At 43.8% G+C, this 18,867-nt stretch overlaps 1 protein-coding gene across 2 annotated transcripts in view; it reads right to left on the bottom strand.

Moving 5' to 3' along the window:
• The window catches only part of LOC110491985 (lactadherin), a 45,275-nt gene that overhangs the window by 15,291 nt on the left and 11,117 nt on the right, over positions 1 to 18,867 (bottom strand). For both annotated transcript variants that reach the window (XM_021565907.3, XM_021565899.3), the window contains exons 2-3: positions 6,882 to 7,004; positions 6,139 to 6,270 (exon numbers count right to left, since the gene is read on the bottom strand). In XM_021565907.3, the coding sequence (XP_021421582.3) occupies positions 6,139 to 6,270; positions 6,882 to 7,004 (255 nt within the window). The remainder of the gene's footprint in view (positions 1 to 6,138; positions 6,271 to 6,881; positions 7,005 to 18,867) is intronic.

Consider the following 18,867-nt stretch of genomic DNA (forward strand, 5'->3'; position numbering starts at 1 on the left):
GTGTATGATAAAATTGATATTTGCCCAGTGAAAACCTTTTGGGGGCTAGCAGAAGTCCATAGAGATCCTCTAAAAATGTCCAAGGATATCCCTGGTTCCAGACTTTGCCAGACCTTGGTGTGGGACCATGCGTTAAGTGTTGGTTCTTAATGAATATGCAGAGATTTGACAGTAGAGTTTTGTAGTCACAGATATCCTATAAATGAGGGTTATATGCTTCTTTTTATATGTCATTCTATGATTGTAGTATTGTAGGTGGTCTGGCTATATACTGTGCGACAGAACGCTACAAGATTATAGCAACAGAAACATAAATTAGGTTGATTAGTGCAACGGACCTGAGCCCATTACGGTCTGGTGTTCTATCACCAATTTAGTAAAAATGACCTCCCCTCCTCAAACACTACCAGAAACTACTGTAAACAGAGCAGTGCGTGACCAGTTGAGTCACAAAAACAGTCACACAAAAGTGCACACACCCACATAAACAGAAATGGATACACACACACACACACAAAAGTGCACACACCCACATAAACAGAAATTGATATACACACACACACACACACAACTCCCCAGGGGGTGCAGAGCTCAATCTGGCCAATTTGGACTAGCCACATCCTGGATGTGGTTGAAGCACCTCTTAAAACCAGAAATCTGCCTGCCTGCCACACACACAAGCTTACAAACAGACACACACGTGCACTTACACACAACCCTAATTACAGACACAGACACACTAATCTGTTGACAAACACCTCAAAATAACCAACACAGAATAAAAACAGAGGTCATCCCCAGTTTAACATTTAAGCTCTCAGAGGCCATTTCAGCAGTGCCATTTCAGTCTCACAGTTGCAGTCGTCGGAGCCTATTTAGGAGCTGACACTAAAGTGAGTAAACAGCATTGGACATGGCTTTCAGCATTAGACACTGCCTTCCCATTGAGGCTTTCAGGCCAATTTCACACAGCTGGTAGAAGTGCTGGTGTCAGACGTGAGTGGAGGCTGTGACATTGTCAGGGCAGACTTAACTCACTTTTTTCTTCCCATTTTACCCCGGCAACAGGGAGTGGGAGTGCTGCGCTCAGGACCACTTTCTGTTGGCTGGATGAACATGAGAGCCCGATTTGTGTGTGTGTTTGCCAAGTATGCGTGTGTGTTCTCTAAGTGTGTGTGAGCTCGCCAATTGTATCTGTGTGTGTGTGTGTGTGTGTGTGTGTGTGTGTGTGTGTGTGTGTGTGTGTGTGTGTGTGTGTGTGTGGTAGCTCGCCAAGTGTGTATGTGTGCCAGTGTGTTTTAGCGTGCAGGTGAGGACGCCAACCTAGCTTCAGCTACTAGGGTACGCCTCCGCGTTGGCTGCTTTCTAAGAGTCACCTTGACTGAGCCTACTGTACCCTGCTCCCACCACACACTTTGACCACAGTTTGCAGGAGCTGCTGAGGATGCGCTTCGCTCACACACACACACACACACACAAAGTACAGAGCAATAAAAAATGTTCAAACAGGCATCAGGAATTCTAAACGAATAGGTAAGTTGGGAGACAGAGAAAGAATAGGCCAAGTACATGAACAGCACTTAGGGACCTCATATACTTCTGCTGTCAAATGAATAATCTTTACAGTCCTCCCCACGACATTATTTAATTAGCGTAAAAGCTAGCTAGTGCTTAAGCTTTTATTTTCTGGGAAGTGGGTGATGTACTATGGAGTCAGGGCTTGGCCAAGCACTGTTTTGTCGTGCACATAGATAAGCATGGCCATGAACTTTTAAAGTCATGTTAAATGATTTATATTATATATATATATATATATATATATATATATATATATATATATACACACACACACACATACATACACACACACAGTGGGGCAACAAAGTATTTAGTCAGCCACCAATTGTGCAAGTTCTCCCACTTAAAAAGTTGAGAGGCCTGTAATTTTCATCATAGGTACACTTCAACTATGACAGACAAAATGAATTTTTTTTTTCTCCAGAAAATCACATTGTAGGATTTTTAATGAATTTAATTGCAAATTATGTTGGAAAATAAGTATTTGGTCAATAAAAAAAGTTTCTCAATACTTCGTTATATACCCTTTGTTGGCAATGACAGAGGTCAAACGTTTTCTGTAAGTCTTCACAAGGTTTTCACAGTGTGTTGCTGGTATTTTGGCCCATTCCTCCATACAGATCTCCTCTAGAGCAGTGATGTTTTGGGGCTGTTGCTGGGCAACACAGACTTTCAACTCCCTCCAAAGATTTTCTATGGGGTTGAGATCTGGAGACTGGCTAGGCCACTCCAGGACCTTGAAAAGCTTCTTACGAAGCCACTCCTTCGTTGCCCGGGCGGTGTGTTTGGGATCATTGTCATGCTGAAAGACCCAGCCACGTTTCATCTTCAATGCCCTTGCTGATGGAAGGAGGTTTTCACTCAAAATCTCACGATACATGGCCCCATTCATTCTTTCCTTTACACGGATCAGTCGTCCTGGTCCTTTTTCAGAAAAACAGCCCCAAAGCATGATGTTTCCACCCACATGCTTCATAGTAGGTATGGTGTTCTTTGGATGCAACTCAGCATTCTTTGTCCTCCAAACACGACGAGTTGAGTTTTTACCAAAAAGTTATATTTTGGTTTCATTTGACCATATGACATTCTCCCATTCTTCTGGATCATCCAAATGCTCTCTAGCAAACTTCAGACGGGCCTGGAGATGTACTGGCTTAAGCAGGGGGACACGTCTGGCACTGCAGGATTTGAGTCCCTGGCGGCGTAGTGTGTTACTGATGGTAGGCTTTGTTACTTTGATCCCAGCTCTCTGCAGGTCATTCACTAGGTGTGGTTCTGGGATTTTTGCTCACCGTTCTTGTGATCATTTTGACCCCACGAGGTGAGATCTTGCGTGGAGCCCCAGATCGAGGGAGATTATCAGTGGTCTTGTATGTCAACCTAATAATTGCTCCCACAGTTGATTGCAGATTCAGTCTTCTCAGCCTGGTGCAGGTCTACAATTTTGTTTCTGGTATCCTTTGACAGCTCTTTGGTCTTGGCCATAGCGGAGTTTGGAGTGTGACTGTTTGAGGTTGTGGGCAGGTGTCTTTTATACTGATAACAAGTTCAAACAGGTGCCATTAATACCGGTAACGAGTGGGGGACAGAGGAGCCTCTTAAAGAAGAAGTTACAGGTCTGTGAGAGCCAGAAATCTTGCTTGTTTGTAGGTGACCAAATACTTATTTTCCACAATAATTTGCAAAGAAATTCATTAAAATCCTACAATGTGATTTTCTGGATTTTGTTTTCTTATTTTGTCTGGCATAGTTGAAGTGTACCTATGATGAAATTACAGGCCTCTCTCATCTTTTTAAGTGGGAGAACTTGCACAATTGGCTGACTAAATACTTTTTTGCCCCACTGTATGTATGTATGTATGTATGTATATATATATACACATATATTACACACATACATACAGTGCCTTGCGAAAGTATTCGGCCCCCTTGAACTTTGCGACCTTTTGCCACATTTCAGGCTTCAAACATAAAGATATAAAACTGTATTTTTTTGTGAAGAATCAACAACAAGTGGGACACAATCATGAAGTGGAACGACATTTATTGGATATTTCAAACTTTTTTTAACAAATCAAAAACTGAAAAATTGGGCGTGCAAAATGATTCAGCCCCCTTAAGTTAATACTTTGTAGCGCCACCTTTTGCTGCGATTACAGCTGTAAGTCGCTTGGGGTATGTCTCTATCAGTTTTGCACATCGAGAGACTGAAATTTGTTCCCACTCCTCCTTGCAAAACAGCTCGAGCTCAGTGAGGTTGGATGGAGAGCATTTGTGAACAGCAGTTTTCAGTTCTTTCCACAGATTCTCGATTGGATTCAGGTCTGGACTTTGACTTGGCCATTCTAACACCTGGATATGTTTATTTTTGAACCATTCCATTGTAGATTTTGCTTTATGTTTTGGATCATTGTCTTGTTGGAAGACAAATCTCCGTCCCAGTCTCAGGTCTTTTGCAGACTCCATCAGGTTTTCTTCCAGAATGGTCCTGTATTTGGCTCCATCCATCTTCCCATCAATTTTAACCATCTTCCCTATCCCTGCTGAAGAAAAGCAGGCCCAAACCATGATGCTGCCACCACCATGTTTGACAGTGGGGATGGTGTGTTCAGGGTGATGAGTTGTGTTGCTTTTACGCCAAACATAACGTCTTGCATTGTTGCCAAAAAGTTCAATTTTGGTTTCATCTGACCAGAGCACCTTCTTCCACATGTTTGGTGTGTCTCCCAGGTGGCTTGTGGCAAACTTTAAAACGACACTTTTTATGGATATCTTTAAGAAATGGCTTTCTTCTTGCCACTCTTCCATACAGGCCAGATTTTTGCAATATACGACTGATTGTTGTCCTATGGACAGAGTCTCCCACCTCAGCTGTAGATCTCTGCAGTTCATCCAGAGTGATCATGGGCCTAACCGACTTGCCAAAACTATAGTTTGTTAACAAGACATTTGTGGAGTGGTTGAAAAACGAGCTTTAATGACAGAGGACAGAGGAGCCTCTTAAAGAAGAAGTTACAGGTCTGTGAGAGACAGAAATCTTGGTTGTTTGTAGGTGACCAAATACTTATTTTCCAATCCTACAATGTGATTTTCTGGATTTTTTTTCTCATTTTGTCTGTCTTAGTTGAAGTGTACCTATGATAAAAATTACAGGCCTCTCTCATCTTTTTAAGTGGGAGAACTTGAACAATTGGTGGCTTACTAAATACTTTTTTGTATATATATGGGCATGAACATTTAGAGTCGAAATAGCATGCTAAGAGGCTGAAATCGTTCACCTCCCAATTGAACCACGTATTGCCCAAAAGGCAGTACCACCACAGTTCATTCACTTTGATGTGGGAGGGGAAAACTGAGTCAGAGTTGTTGACCTGATCGGACTCTTTCTGGTTTCTGTGTGCACGCTGCTGCGGATAAAAGGGAGGAAAAAAGTGCTGACCATTCTCTCTCTGTTTGGTATGATTGTCTGTGTGTGTGTGTGTGTGTGTGTGTGTATGTGTGTGTGTGTGTGTGTCCCAGCCCCCACAGGCAGTGCCAGCCAGCAGAAGGGTTGAACACATAGAGCAAAGCACCTGGGCCCAAACAAAAGGACACAGTACATTTCACTCATTTAAAAAGCCCTTATATGAAATGTAAAAAAAATAAAATGTTGCTCTACATTTGGGAAAGTACATGTACAGTATATATGGCTACTTCCTTTCAAACTAAAATTTTTGCATATTTTCGGTTGCTCCATTTGTCTTATTCTGTGAGATCGCAGCACACGGTCACCATCTGTCTCTTATGTGCAGCGCTTGAGGCGGCTCGGGGGCCAAGCACATTCTGCCAGTTGGGAGTTGAACCTTGCCATATCCGGAGAGACGCTCCTGTAAGGACAACAGCTGCGTGGGTTGAGAATCTCACTCACTGCCTCCTGGGCCTCTGTACCCATGTCAGAGTAACTGGTTTTATTGTATCACATGCTGCATTTACACAGGCAGCCCAATTCGGATATTTTGTCAAATTAGTGGCAAAAGAGCTGATCTGATCGGTCAAAGACCAATTGGTGGAAAAAGATCAGAATTAAAAACACAGCCTTGTTTCTCTATGTCTAGTCCATTACAACAACACCTCCGACCTCTGGACCTCATTGTTTCCATCCCAGGGGCTCAGTTCTTGTGATTGCGCCACAACGAGGTGGTCAAAGTGGTGTTCAGTCGGAGTGTGTTGAGGTATCCGTTTGAATCCACTTGTTTTTTGTAAATCAAGTTTGATATGATTCAAATTGGATATCAATCCACCGTTCTGCCTAGATAACATTACAACATTTGCATCTTCATGCAAAGTAAATGGCGCCAAGCGTATCACATTAGCATTTTCAAATGAATATTGGCAGCCATGTGCTTCCATACTAAAACAGCTTGTCTAATAGATTCTATGTGAATTTAAACTGGGCAGCTTGTAGTTGTGGAGTGGCTCTCATAAATGAATATTTGGCAGCCATGTGCTTCCATACTAAAACAGCTTGTCTAATAGATTCTACGTGAATGTAAACTGGGCAACTTGTGGAGTGGCTCTTACTGTTCTGGCAGTGGACTCCGTCAAAGCCATCTTGGCACGTGCAGATGTACTCGCTGAAGACGTCCCCTCGGCGTGACTGGCCAGTCACCTCACAGATGGCATCGTTCTTGCAGGGGTTGGGGTTGCAGGGCCCTGGGTAGTAAATATAACTTATTATTAACCCTTATTGTACCAGGTAGGCTGACCGTGATCAAATTCTCTTTTTACAGCAATGACCTAGGGCAGAGTAGCAAGGGAGGGGGAACGATCGGATTAGGATTGGTAATAAGTGTAGTAGAGGCAGCCTCTCAGAATCTTCCTCTAACACTGTCTATGTAACATCTGTCGGTGTATAACACCTTTATGAAGCTGCTGAAAACACCCAATGAAGACTTCCTATAAGCATTCATAACAGCTTGGGCTTTTATTAGGATTCCCATTAACTGACGTCATAACGACAGCAAGTCTTCCTGGGATCCGACACATAACGAAAAAAATGACATTAGAGACAGTTGAAATACCTGAAAGGTAGCATTTAATCATTATATTCAGGGATCAGTATTTGTCCAGTCATGTTTGATCTCATTAGATGTATTTTTTAAAAATGTTTTCTTGAAGGTGAATTTACTTTTTGCTTGGGAAATATGAGTTGGTATAACTGGCTTACATATAACTTTACAAATGAATACCTATCCTTGATACTCAAGTCAAAGACCTATAATTGCTATATAATGCAGATATGAATACTGTTCTTTTCTCCGTACCAGCCTCCGTGTCGTTGCAGGTGTCCCCGGTGTATCCGTCGGGGCAGATACAGATGAAGGGGGCTCCGGCCCCGGTCACACAGATCCCTCCGTTACCGCAGACGTTAACCTCACAGTAGTCACCTGGGGGGAGAGAGGAACCGTGAGCATTATTGAAGTCAAGAGACCTCTTTCTCAAGGGAGAAAAGGCAATTGGCCAGTTGGCTTTCCCGGGGGGGGAGGGGGGGAGCGAGAGAGAGAGAGGGGGTCTGATAGTTTGGCATTTCCTGTCTGTGGTGACACAGAGTGATTGAGATAACACACTGACATCACACTGTATACTCCCACACCATATACTCGCACTTATCCAGAACGACTCACAGGAGCTTAAGGTTAAGGGCCTTACTCAAGGGCACATCAGAATTTACATCTAAAAATCGGCTTGGGGATTTGAACCAGCGACCTTTCGGTTAGTGGTCCAACACTCTTAATGGATAACCTACCTGCCACCCGTATTAGGCCAAGGGATGATACAGCACTGACTGTCATGAGTGGCTTGGCTGCGCTGGCCTAGCCTGCTGACACGACAATACTAGACACATAGACACTGGATGTTTCCAGTCAGTAGTGTCTGATTCCACTGTTGTCAGTTAGCCCACAGCATGTCAAGCTTTAGGGTAGGGAATCAGACCCTGCGTCCCAATAATCTTTACTTTCTCCTGAAAGTGTGTACTTGTACACTGCTCTCCCACAAGTGTAAAACCATTGGATTGGAGTAGAAATGGGCGACAGAGAGTTTCCACCATATTTCTTATTGAGGAAATACAGAGTGTCGCTAGGGTAAAAAGAAAGCAATGAGGGGAAATGTGTGTTTAAAAAAAAATGCTGATTGTAGATTAGACAACTGGGAAAACAATTGCAGTCTCCAATATAGAGAGTGATAAATCAGAAGGAACTTTGACAGTAAGTGGGGAACACTAGATTGCTATGAAGTGTTGCTTAAGACACTGTAGACTTGGCACTTTCCCAAATGGACACTGACCATTTGGATAATGTTCAAGGAAGTTGAGGTAAAACATATAGACAGACCGTATATAGGCCATCCAATTAGCTAATTATGGGTTCAACATAAAGTGAAAATAAGCTCATGTTCAAAATAATACAGTGAGTGCCCTAAACAGACTTATCCAAAATGCTGCCTCATATTTAGTTCCCAGCCGCCCACCTCAAACATAGGTTGGAAAGTCGTAGGAGTAGTAGAGTGTTTGGAAAGCTACTGTAAACTCCTGGAGGCTATCATTTTGCTGAGGTTATAGTCCTTCTCAGCGGTCCTAGAGAGCCTGGCCTCCCACAAGGCCATGGTGAAAATGGCACGTTCATGAGAGACTCCAAACTTCCTGTGTCTCAGTCTTCCCCTTCTATATTTCTCTGGCATCAAAAACACACCAGAACCTCTGTGCAAAGTTTATCCAGGGTGAACACGGCTCAAAGACGTGCCCGTGGAGCTCACGTCTTCATATCCTGTTTTGGGAACAGACTAAAATGTGGTTTCAGTACAGTAGCTCCCCTTTAAGTGAAGAGGCATTGGCCCTGTTCAAATACTTTAAAGTCCACACATCCTTCCTCATTCTCTAGAGGTAATCACAGATCATAAGTGTTTGATTTCGATAAGATAAAAGAAAATCTGCCACCTAATTGCTTTTTCACAATCTAACAAATTCAGATGTGAGGAAACGATGCATTTCAAAGTATTCAAAAAGAGGGCCATCGTCCAAGATCTTCCTCAGTCGGATCTTCATTTTTAGGAGGGGAATTACAAATGCCATCCATCTTCTTCTTCACAATGTACTGTCTCTCTATTTGGCAAGAACCTGCTAATAGAAATAGATACTGGACAGATGTGAATGCGTGATACATTTGCACCAACATCCTTTTTTGATATGTAGCCTAAAGCCAAGTCATCAACATGCATTTCCCAGGGATATCCATGTTACAGTGGTGTCATGGCCTTGATGGTGTTTTGAGTCTCAGTCTCTGGAGAGTTGCAACATGGCAAAGCCTTGGCTGGCAGCACCCACACAACCTTATCTAAATGTTTCTGTCTGTTTATCTTCAGGAAGGAAGATTTTTTTTTTTCCTAACAAAGCTCCTTCAGAAAAACCTTGATAGCTAAGCAAAATGTAGGCCTAGAATGACCTTCTGAACAACGACCTAACTGGATCGTGTTGGTACACGATAGCGTAACTATTTTGCGAACGGAAAACAAAAAGTTGTGCTGATAGTACCTTGCCGTTTCACAGAGTTTTATTTTATTTGGTGCCTACTGAGAACGACCCTGGTCTTACAAGCTGATCTGTGGATCATGTGCTACTTTTAGGGATTGTGAGGAAATTTAATTAGAGACACAATTATTGTCAAATGGTTAAGGCTTAGAAATGGTGGTCTAACCACAATGACTCCCTAGAAATTCCCTTTACCTCATGTAGTAACCAAAAAAGGGTTAATAAACAAATCAAAATATATTTTATATTTGAGATTCTTCAAAGTAGCCATCCTTTGCCTTGATGACAGCTTTGCAAACTATTGGCATTCTCTCAACCAGCTTCATGATGTAGTTACCTGGAATGCATTTCAGTTAACAGGTGTACCTTCTTAAAAGTTAATTTGTGGAATTTCTTTCCTTCTTAATGCGTTTGAGCCAATCGGTTGTGCTGTGACAAGGTGGGGGTGGTATAGCCCTAATTGATAGCCCTAATTGGTAAAAACCCAAGTCCATTTTATGGCTAGAACAGCTCAAATAAGCAAAAGAGTAAACAGTCTTTAAGGATTGGCCCCTTTTTTCAATTTTCGCCTAAAATGACATACCCAAATCTAACTGCCTGTAGCTCAGGCCCTGAAGCAAGGATATGCATTTTCTTGGTACCACTAGAAAGGAAACACTTTGAAGTTTGTGGAAATGTTAAAGGAATGTAGGATAATAAAATATATTAGATCTGGTAGAAGATAATACAAAGACATTTTTTATATATTTTTTTGCACCATCATCTTTGAAATGCAAGAGAAAGGCCATAATGTATTATTCCAGCCAAAGTGGAATTTTGATTTTGGCCACTAGATGGCAGCAGTGTATGTGCAATGTTTTATTCTGATCCAATGAACCATTGCATTTCTGTTCAAAATTTTGTATCAAGACTGCCCAATATGCCCAATTTGTTCATTAATAAATGTTCATGTTCAAAACTGTGCACTCTCAAACAATAGCTACTGTAAATTGGACAGTGCAGTTAGATTAACAAGAATTTAATCTCTCCTGGGAAATGTTCTAGTTACATACAACCCCATTCTAACCGCATTAGCCTATGTTAGCTTAACCGTCCCGCAGGGGACCCACCAATTCTGAAGAAGGTCAGTCAATACGGAAAATTTCAAGAACTTTTAAAGTTTCTTCAAGGGCCATTGCAAAAACCATCCAGCTCTATGATGAAACTGGCTCTCACGAGGACCACCACAGGAAAGGAAGACCCTGACTTACCACTACTGCAGAGGATAAGTTCATTAGAGATACCAGCCTCAGAAATTGCAGCCCAAATAAATGCTTCAAAGAGTTCAAGCAACAGACACATCTGAACATCAACTGTTCAGAGGAGACTACGTGAAATCAGGCCTTCATGGTCGACATTGGCGGATGTGGTGGATTGAGACGCAGTCCATGCGAAAAAACATCTCTGTAACTTAAACTGACGGGTTGTGATGGGGATTTTTTAAATGATATTTCTTAGATTGACGCACGGATGCGACAATAGAATTAATTAATAAGCACGGGAACTTTTCAAGAAAAATAAAAAAACATTTTGGCTGGCTCTTTCCCATCAACATTCTATTTTCTCCTCTAAGTAAGCAACTCTTCACAAACACAATTGATTCTGTATTGTGAAACAGCCTAACCAATTTCAAATGCATTCCGTTGTTCAGCTAAAGTTACCTGACCAACATAAAATGATAATAGGGAAGTGGTTTATTAGTTTCTATAGGACTTGGGGTCAACACATTTCCATGATAACCTGTGGCTTTTCATTATAGCTACTTTCATTTATTGAGAAATGACAGTTTCATTTTTCTGACTCATTGGCGGTAGGTCACGGAATTGGAATTTCAGTATACTTCCTGAATTGACTTAAATTAAAATGGCATTGACCCCAACCCTTATCGTCAGTATTGAATGAAGATGGAGACAGAGCATAGGGTGGAGTTTAGAAGGGCATTGCTGAATCCTTGGCAGCAGTGGGATTATTAACATGTTTGATCAGCTGAACTGTTTGATCAGCCTCTCTCTCCCTCTCTCAACAGCTGAAGTGTTGAGTTCGGGAAGGAAGGAAGTCTCTGAGGAGACCAAAGCTAAAGGCCCTTTTATCATACTCATTGATTATATTTCATCTCTGTGAGCGTAAAAAATATATATATATATTTAGTACATGTATTGGCCAATGAGGAAAAGTTAATAGCAGTTGAATAAACATGCCCTGATAAAAGTGTCTGCAGTGGGGTGGTTTAAAGGGATACTGTGAAATCTACCCAGAGTCAGACATACTCATGGATACCATATTTATGTCATCTGAGTGAAGAAAAACACAGTATGCCTTTAAGATATTTTGTTCACATTTTTATAACAGCTTTGAAATTGTTGACCTCTCTCTGTTCACATAACACCAACAGGATCCCACGGCTGCCACCAAATGTGACACTATTATGAACCAACCAGAGAGTCATTCAGCTCAGTGTGGCTGCCAGGGTTGGAGCACAGGACATTGTGTTATAATGAACTTTGGTGAGTAACAGCCCAGACCTTTCCCCATGTACCAAGTCCCCGCTGGTCCAAATACCAGACAAAGGCTGCAGCGTCCCAAATGGCACCCTATTCCCAACATAGTGCACTCATTTCAACTAGAGCACTATGGACCCTGGTCAAAAGTAGTGCACTATATAGAGAATAGGGTGCCACTTGGTACGAAGCCAAATAAAAATACCCTGAGCCTCAGCCACATGACTCTAATCAGGAAGTACATAGGTTGAGACAAAGAGAGTGGATTTGAGTTCACTGAGGGATCAGCAGCTCGGGATATAAGGCAGGCAGAAACACTCCCGACTCACGTTAACTCTATAATGAGGAGTGTGAGTTAGCAAGGCTAGGTATTTTATTAGGATCCCAATTAGCTGTTGCAAAAGCAGCTGCTACTCCTTCCTAGGGTCCACACAAAATGACATAATACAGAACATTAATAGACAAGAACAGCTCAAGGACAGAACAACAAATTTAAAAATGCCACCCATGCTATTTTTAAACCAGGTTTGATGTTCATTTGAGCAATATGAGATGGAAGGGAGTTCCGTGCAATAATGGCTCTGAATAATACTATACGCTTTCTTGAATTTGATATGGATTTGGGGACTGTGAAAAGATCCCTGGTGGCAAATCTGTGGCATTAAGTAACTATGCAAACAATTTGGGATTTTCAACACAAATGTTTTTTTATGAAAATAAGAAGTGATGCAGTCAGTCTCCAACTTTTTGCCAAGAAAGACTGGTAATTGCATAGTATTTATATTATCCCTCTGATTACAATGAAGAGCAAGACATTCTGTTCTGGGCCAGCTGCAGCTTAACTAGGTCTTTTACTTTGCAGCACCGATCTTGATTATTATCCAGTCATGTGGTTAAGACAAAACTAGAGCCTGCAGGACTTCGGAGTGTGGTGTCAAAAAAGCAAGGCATCTCTTTATTATGGACAGACCTCTCTCCATGTTTTAACCATGACAGTTTACGATCTCAGGTAACACCAAGTAATTTAGTCTCCTCAACTTGTTCAACAGCCACACCATTCATTACCAGATTCAGCTGAAATCTAGAACTTAGGGAATCATTTGTACCATATACAATGCTCTTAGATTTTGAGATGTTCAGGACCAGTTAATTACTGGCCACCCATTCCAAAATGGACTGCAACTCCTTGCTAAAGGTTTCAGCATACAGTGCGTTGAGAAAGTATTCAGACCCCTTGACTTTTTCCACATTTTGTTACATTACAGCCTTATTCTAAAATGGATTACATGTTTTTTCTTCATCAATCTACACACAATACCTCATTATGACAAACCAAAAACAGTTTTTTAGAAATGTTTGCAAATGTATAAAATAAGATATATAATATTTACATAAAAGTATTCAGACCCTTTACTCGGTACTCCCACTCTTCCGGCGTTCGACATCACCGGTTTACTAACCACCGGTCCTGGCAACGATCATTACGCGCACCTGGCATCAATCATTACGCGCACCTACGCTCCATCATGAGGCACACCTGGACTCCATTACCTCACTCATTACCTCCCCTTTATTTGGCACTCCCTTAGGTTCCTTCCCCAGGCAGTATTGACAATGTGTTTCCTGTCCGTATGCTTCTCTTGTATTGGTCATGTTCCGTTTATTATTAAACTCACCACCTGCACTTGCTTACCGACTCCCAGTGTCTCCGTTACAGAATGCTGCCTCAACAAAATGGAAGCAGTAGGAAATCAGGAATTCTCCCAGACGGTCGATGAACAGGGATACCTACTTCGTCAATACCATGACCAGCTGGTGCAACTGGGGACGGCTATAGAAGATGTTCTTCGCAGTCTTCAATGTTTAAAACACACCCAAGAGGGATTGCCTTCAACTAGCGGAGAATACTCTGCCATCAGTCGACCCAGAACACCAGTCCATTCAGCAGTCCACTCAGGTCAGCGATGCCCGTCTGTCCCTCCCGGATAAATATGATGGAACCCCATCTAAATGCTGTGGCTTCCTACTCCAGTGCTCCCTCTCTTTTGCGCACCAGATGGGAGCCCCACCACAGAAAGGTCCAAGGTTGCCACGGTTATTTCTCTGCTGACAGGGCGGGCATTGGAGTGGGCTACGGCCGTCTGGGAGAGAGTAGAAGAGGAGCTGGTTTAGTAAGAGGGGTTCATGGACTGTAGCAGCATCCAGTGGACTGAAGCAGGTTCTAACGGATGGAATGAGCCGGCGTTCCATACGCTATTCAGAAGAGGACTGCGAGAGGAAGTAAAGACGGAACTGGCATGTCGAAATGACAACCTCTCCTTGGATGCATTTATCGCGATGGCCATCTGGATAACCTACATTGGGAGTGTCGGTAGCCTCATTGCTTCTCTCCCTCCCTCAGTGACCACTCTGTATCAGAGCCTGAACCCATGTAGGTAGGGGTCACAAGACTCCCCGCGGCTGAACGACATAGACGGAAAAGGCTGGGGCTCCTTTCCTAAGGAGTGGTCCAGCAGTGTCCGATATGTCCTACCTTGGGTCCACGAGAGCAGAGGAACGGTCATGTGATCTTCCACCTCCTGGGGCAGGTGTATCTCATCTGCATCATTTTCTGTCAGACCCTTTAGTGTCGCTAACACCAGCTGGCTGTCCCTCGTACTGTTTTTATAGCGCTAGTGGATTTCGGTGCTGCAGGGAACTTTATTGACCAGACCCTTGAATCCTCCCTCAACATCACCTCATACCCGCTCTCCTCTCAGTTTCTGGTTCAAGCCCTGGATAAATCGACCACTAGGATCTGGAACCATTACACACATCACCACACCACTAATCAGGTAAACATTCCTTTCTTCTTAATTCATGCTCCAGTTCGCAAGATCATCTTCTGCATCCAATGCCATAACCCCACCATCTCATGGTCGAGGATGAAAATCATGGACTGGGCACCCGAATGCCAGATGACCTGCCTTCAATCTCAAGTTGTATCCCCTGTGGTCTGGGACGTACTGTGTCTTGCAAAACTATTCACCACCTTGGTGTTTTTCCTATTTTGTTGCATTACAACCTGTAATTTAATTTATTTTTATTTGGATTTCATGTAATGGACATACACAAAATTGTCCAAATTGGTGAAGTGAAATTTTAAAAATAAAAGTGGTGTGTACATATGTATTCACCCTTTGCTATGAAGCCCCTAAATAAGATCTGGTGCAACCAATTACCTTCAGAAGTCACATAATTAGTTAAATAAAGTCCACCTGTGTGCAATCTAAATGTCACATGATGTCAGTAATATATATATATATATATATATATATATATATTACTGACATCATGTGACATTTAGATTGCAGCTGTACATACATACATACATACATACATACACACACACATACATACACACACACACACACACACACACACACACACTGCTCAAAAAAATAAAGGGAACACTTAAACAACACAATGTAACTCCAAGTCAATCACACTTCTGTGAAATCAAACTGTCCACTTAGGAAGCAACACTGATTGACAATACATTTCACATGCTGTTGTGCAAATGGAATAGACAACAGGTGGAAATTATAGGCATTTAGCAAGACACCCCCAATAAAGTAGTGGTTCTGCAAGTGGTGACCAGACCACTTCTCAGTTCCTATGCTTCCTGGCTGATGTTTTGGTCACTTTTGAATGCTGGCGGTGCTTTCACTCTAGTGGTAGCATGAGACGGAGTCTACAACCCACACAAGTGGCTCAGGTGGGTTGTAGAAGGTTGGCTCAAGTGGCTCAGGTGGCAAGAAGGTTTGCTGTGTCTGTCAGCGTAGTGTGGAGGATGGAGGCGCAACCAGGAGACAGGCAAAGACATCAGGAGACGTGGAGGAGGCCGTAGGAGGGCAACAACCCAGCAGCAGGACCGCTGGTTCACACTGAGCACATGTGACAGACGTGACAGTCTGGAGACGCCGTGGAGAACGTTCTGCTGCCTGCAACATCCTCCAGCATGACCGGTTTGGTGGTGGGTCAGTCATGGTGTGGCATTTCTTTGGGGGGCCGCACAGCCCTCCATGTGCTCGCCAGAGGTAGCCATTAGGTACAGAGATGAGATCCTCAGACCCCTTGTGAGACCATATGCTGGTGCGGTTGGCCCTGGGTTCCTCCTAATGCAAGACAATGCTAGACCTCATGTGGCTGGAGTGTGTCAGCAGTTCCTGCAAGCGGAAGGTATTGATGCTATGGACTGGCCCGCCCGTTCCCCAGACCTGAATCCAATTAAGCACATCTGGGACATCATGTCTCGCTCCATCCACCAACGTTGCACCACAGACTGTCCAGGAGTTGGCGGATGCTTTAGTCCAGGTCTGGGAGGAGATCCCTCAGGAGACCATCCGCCACCTCATCAGGAGCATGCCCAGGCGTTGTAGGGAGGTCATACAGGCACGTGGAGGCCACACACACTACTGAGCCTCATTTTGACTTGTTTTAAGGACATTACATCAAGGTTGGATCAGCCTGTAGTGAGGTTTTCCACTTTAATTTTGAGTGTCACTCCATGGGATGATATATTTGATTTCCATTGATACATTGTGTGATTTTGTTGTCAGCACATTCAACTATGTAAAGAAAAAAGTATTTAATAAGAATATTTCATTCATTCAGATCTAGGATGTGTTATTTTAGTGTTCACTTTATTTTTTTGAGCAGTATATATATATATATATATATATATATATATACACACATATACACACACACGTTCACAAAGGCCCCAGTGTCTGCAACACCACTAAGCAAAGGGCACCACCAAGCAAGTGGCACCATGAAGACCAAGGAGCTCTCCAAACAGGTCAGGGACAAAGTTGTAGAGAAGTACAGATCAGGGTTGGGTTACAAAAAATATCAGAAACTTTGAACATCCCACGGAGCACCATTAAATCCATTATTAAAAAATGTAAAGAATATGGCACCACAACAAACCTGCCATGAGAGGGCCACCCACCAAAACTCACAGACCAGGCAAGGAGGGCATTAATCAGTGAGGCAACAAAGAGACCAAAGATAACCCTGAAGGAGCTGCAAAGCTCCACAGCGGAGATTGGAGTATCTGTCCATAGGACCACTTTAAGCCGTGCACTCCACAGAGCTGGGCTTTATTGAAGAGTGGCCAGAAAAAAAGCCATCTGTGGTATGACTTAAATATTGCTGTACACCAGCAGAACCCATCAAACGTGAAGGAGCTGGAGCAGTTTTCCCTTAAAGAATGGGCAAAAATCCCAGTGGCTAGATGTGCCAAGCTTATAGAGACATACCCCAAGAGACTTGCAGCTGTAATTTCTGCAAAGGGTGGCTCTACAAAGCATTGACTTTAGGGGGATGAATAGCTATGCACGCTCAAGTTTTCAGTTTTGTCATATTTCTTGTTTGTTTCACAATAAAACAATATTTTGTATCTTCAAAGTGGTTGGCATGTTGTGTAAATCAAATGATACAACTCCCCAAAACATACATTTTAATTTCAGGTTGTAAGGCAACAAAATATGAAAAATGGGTGAAAACTTTCGCAAGGCACTGTTTATTTGGACATTCACCAGGCTCTGGAGAGGGAATCCACACCCACTACCTGTCCTCCTGAGCGCATCTACATTCTCACAGGGATAAGGCTTTTGACCTGGGCATACACGTGCCTCAGCGTCCCTGGTCTTGTCTGCCCATTGACTTTGTTACTCATCTCCCCTCCTCTGACGGTTTCACCATCATTCTGGTGGTTGTGGACAGATTTTCAAAATCACGCCGGTATATTCCGCTCTCTGGTCTCCCTGCAGCTTTCCAGATCGCTGAGGCACTGTTCCAGCAGGTCGTCTGGCACTATGGCCTTCTGGAGGACATTGTCTCCGACCGTGGGCCTCAATTCACGTCATGGGTATGGAGGGCTTGCATGGAGAAACTGGGGGTCACGGTCAGTCTCACTGACGGGTACCGGCCTCAGTCCAACCGGCAGGTGGAGAGGATGAACCAGGAGCTGGCGTGGGTTCCTGAGGAGTCACTTGCCAGAACCGGCATGGGGAGAGGACCCGATTCCTTCCCTGGGCGGAATATGCCCAGAATTCATTATGTCACTCCTCCAGTGTGCCCTGGGTTATCAGCCAGCCCTGGCTCAGTGGATTCCGAGCCAGACCGAAGCCCCTGCGGTGGACGAATGGTTCCGGTGCACCGTCCGTCAGAAGGAGCAGGCAGACCGCCACAACAGTGAGACTCCCCTATTCCATCCTGGGAATTGTGTCTGGCTCTCTGCCAGGAATCTCCCACTTGGCCTGCCCTGCAAGAAGCTGAGCCCCTTGTTTGTGTGGCCATTCAAGGTTCTCCGGAGGGTCAACAAGGTGACGTATAGGTTACGGGTTCCTAGTGACTACCTTATCGCACCTTTTCATGTCTCCCTTCTCAGGCCGGTGGTTTCTGGTCCCCTGGCTGATGCTGTCCCCCACAACACCCCTCCACCCCCCTTGGACGTCGAGGGAGGTTCCGCCTATGTGATAGCCCTACTGGACTCCCGAACATCGTGGGGGTTGGCTCCAGTACCTGGTGGACTGGGAGGGAAACGGCCCAGAGGAGCCATGTTGGGTTCCGGGGGAGGACATTCTGGATTCCAACATTATCCGTGATTTCCATCTTCACTGCCTGGACCGGCCCGCTCCTCGTCCTTGGGGCTGTCCCTATGGCCTGCGGCGTCCTGTGGCGTCAGGGGTACTCTCACATTTACTCCCACTTACTGGCACTCCCTTAGTCAATACTGTCCGTACGCTACTTGTATTGTTCCCTTTATTATTAAACTCACCACTTGCACTTGCTCCCGACTCCCAGCTTCTCCGCTACAAGCTTGTCCACCTCTACTTGGGGAGTTTATCCCATTCTTCTCCGCAGATCTTCTCAAGCTCTGTCAGGTTGGATGGGAAACGTCGCTGCACAGCTATTTTCAGGTCTCTCCAGAGAAGTTTGATCGGGTTCAAGTCAGGGGTCTAGCTGGGCCACTCAAAGACATTCACAGACTTGTCCCACAGCATGATGCTGCCCCCTTCCATGCTTCACCATAGGGGTGGTGCCAGTTTTCCTCCAGATGTGACACTTGGCATTCAGGAAAGTTTCATCAGACCAGAGAATCTTGTTTCTCATGGTCAGTGTTAGTGTCCTTTAGGT

This window comes from Oncorhynchus mykiss, chromosome 2, assembly GCF_057628025.1.
Source record: "Oncorhynchus mykiss isolate SJ-2025 chromosome 2, ASM5762802v1, whole genome shotgun sequence".
Taxonomy (NCBI): domain Eukaryota; kingdom Metazoa; phylum Chordata; class Actinopteri; order Salmoniformes; family Salmonidae; genus Oncorhynchus; species Oncorhynchus mykiss.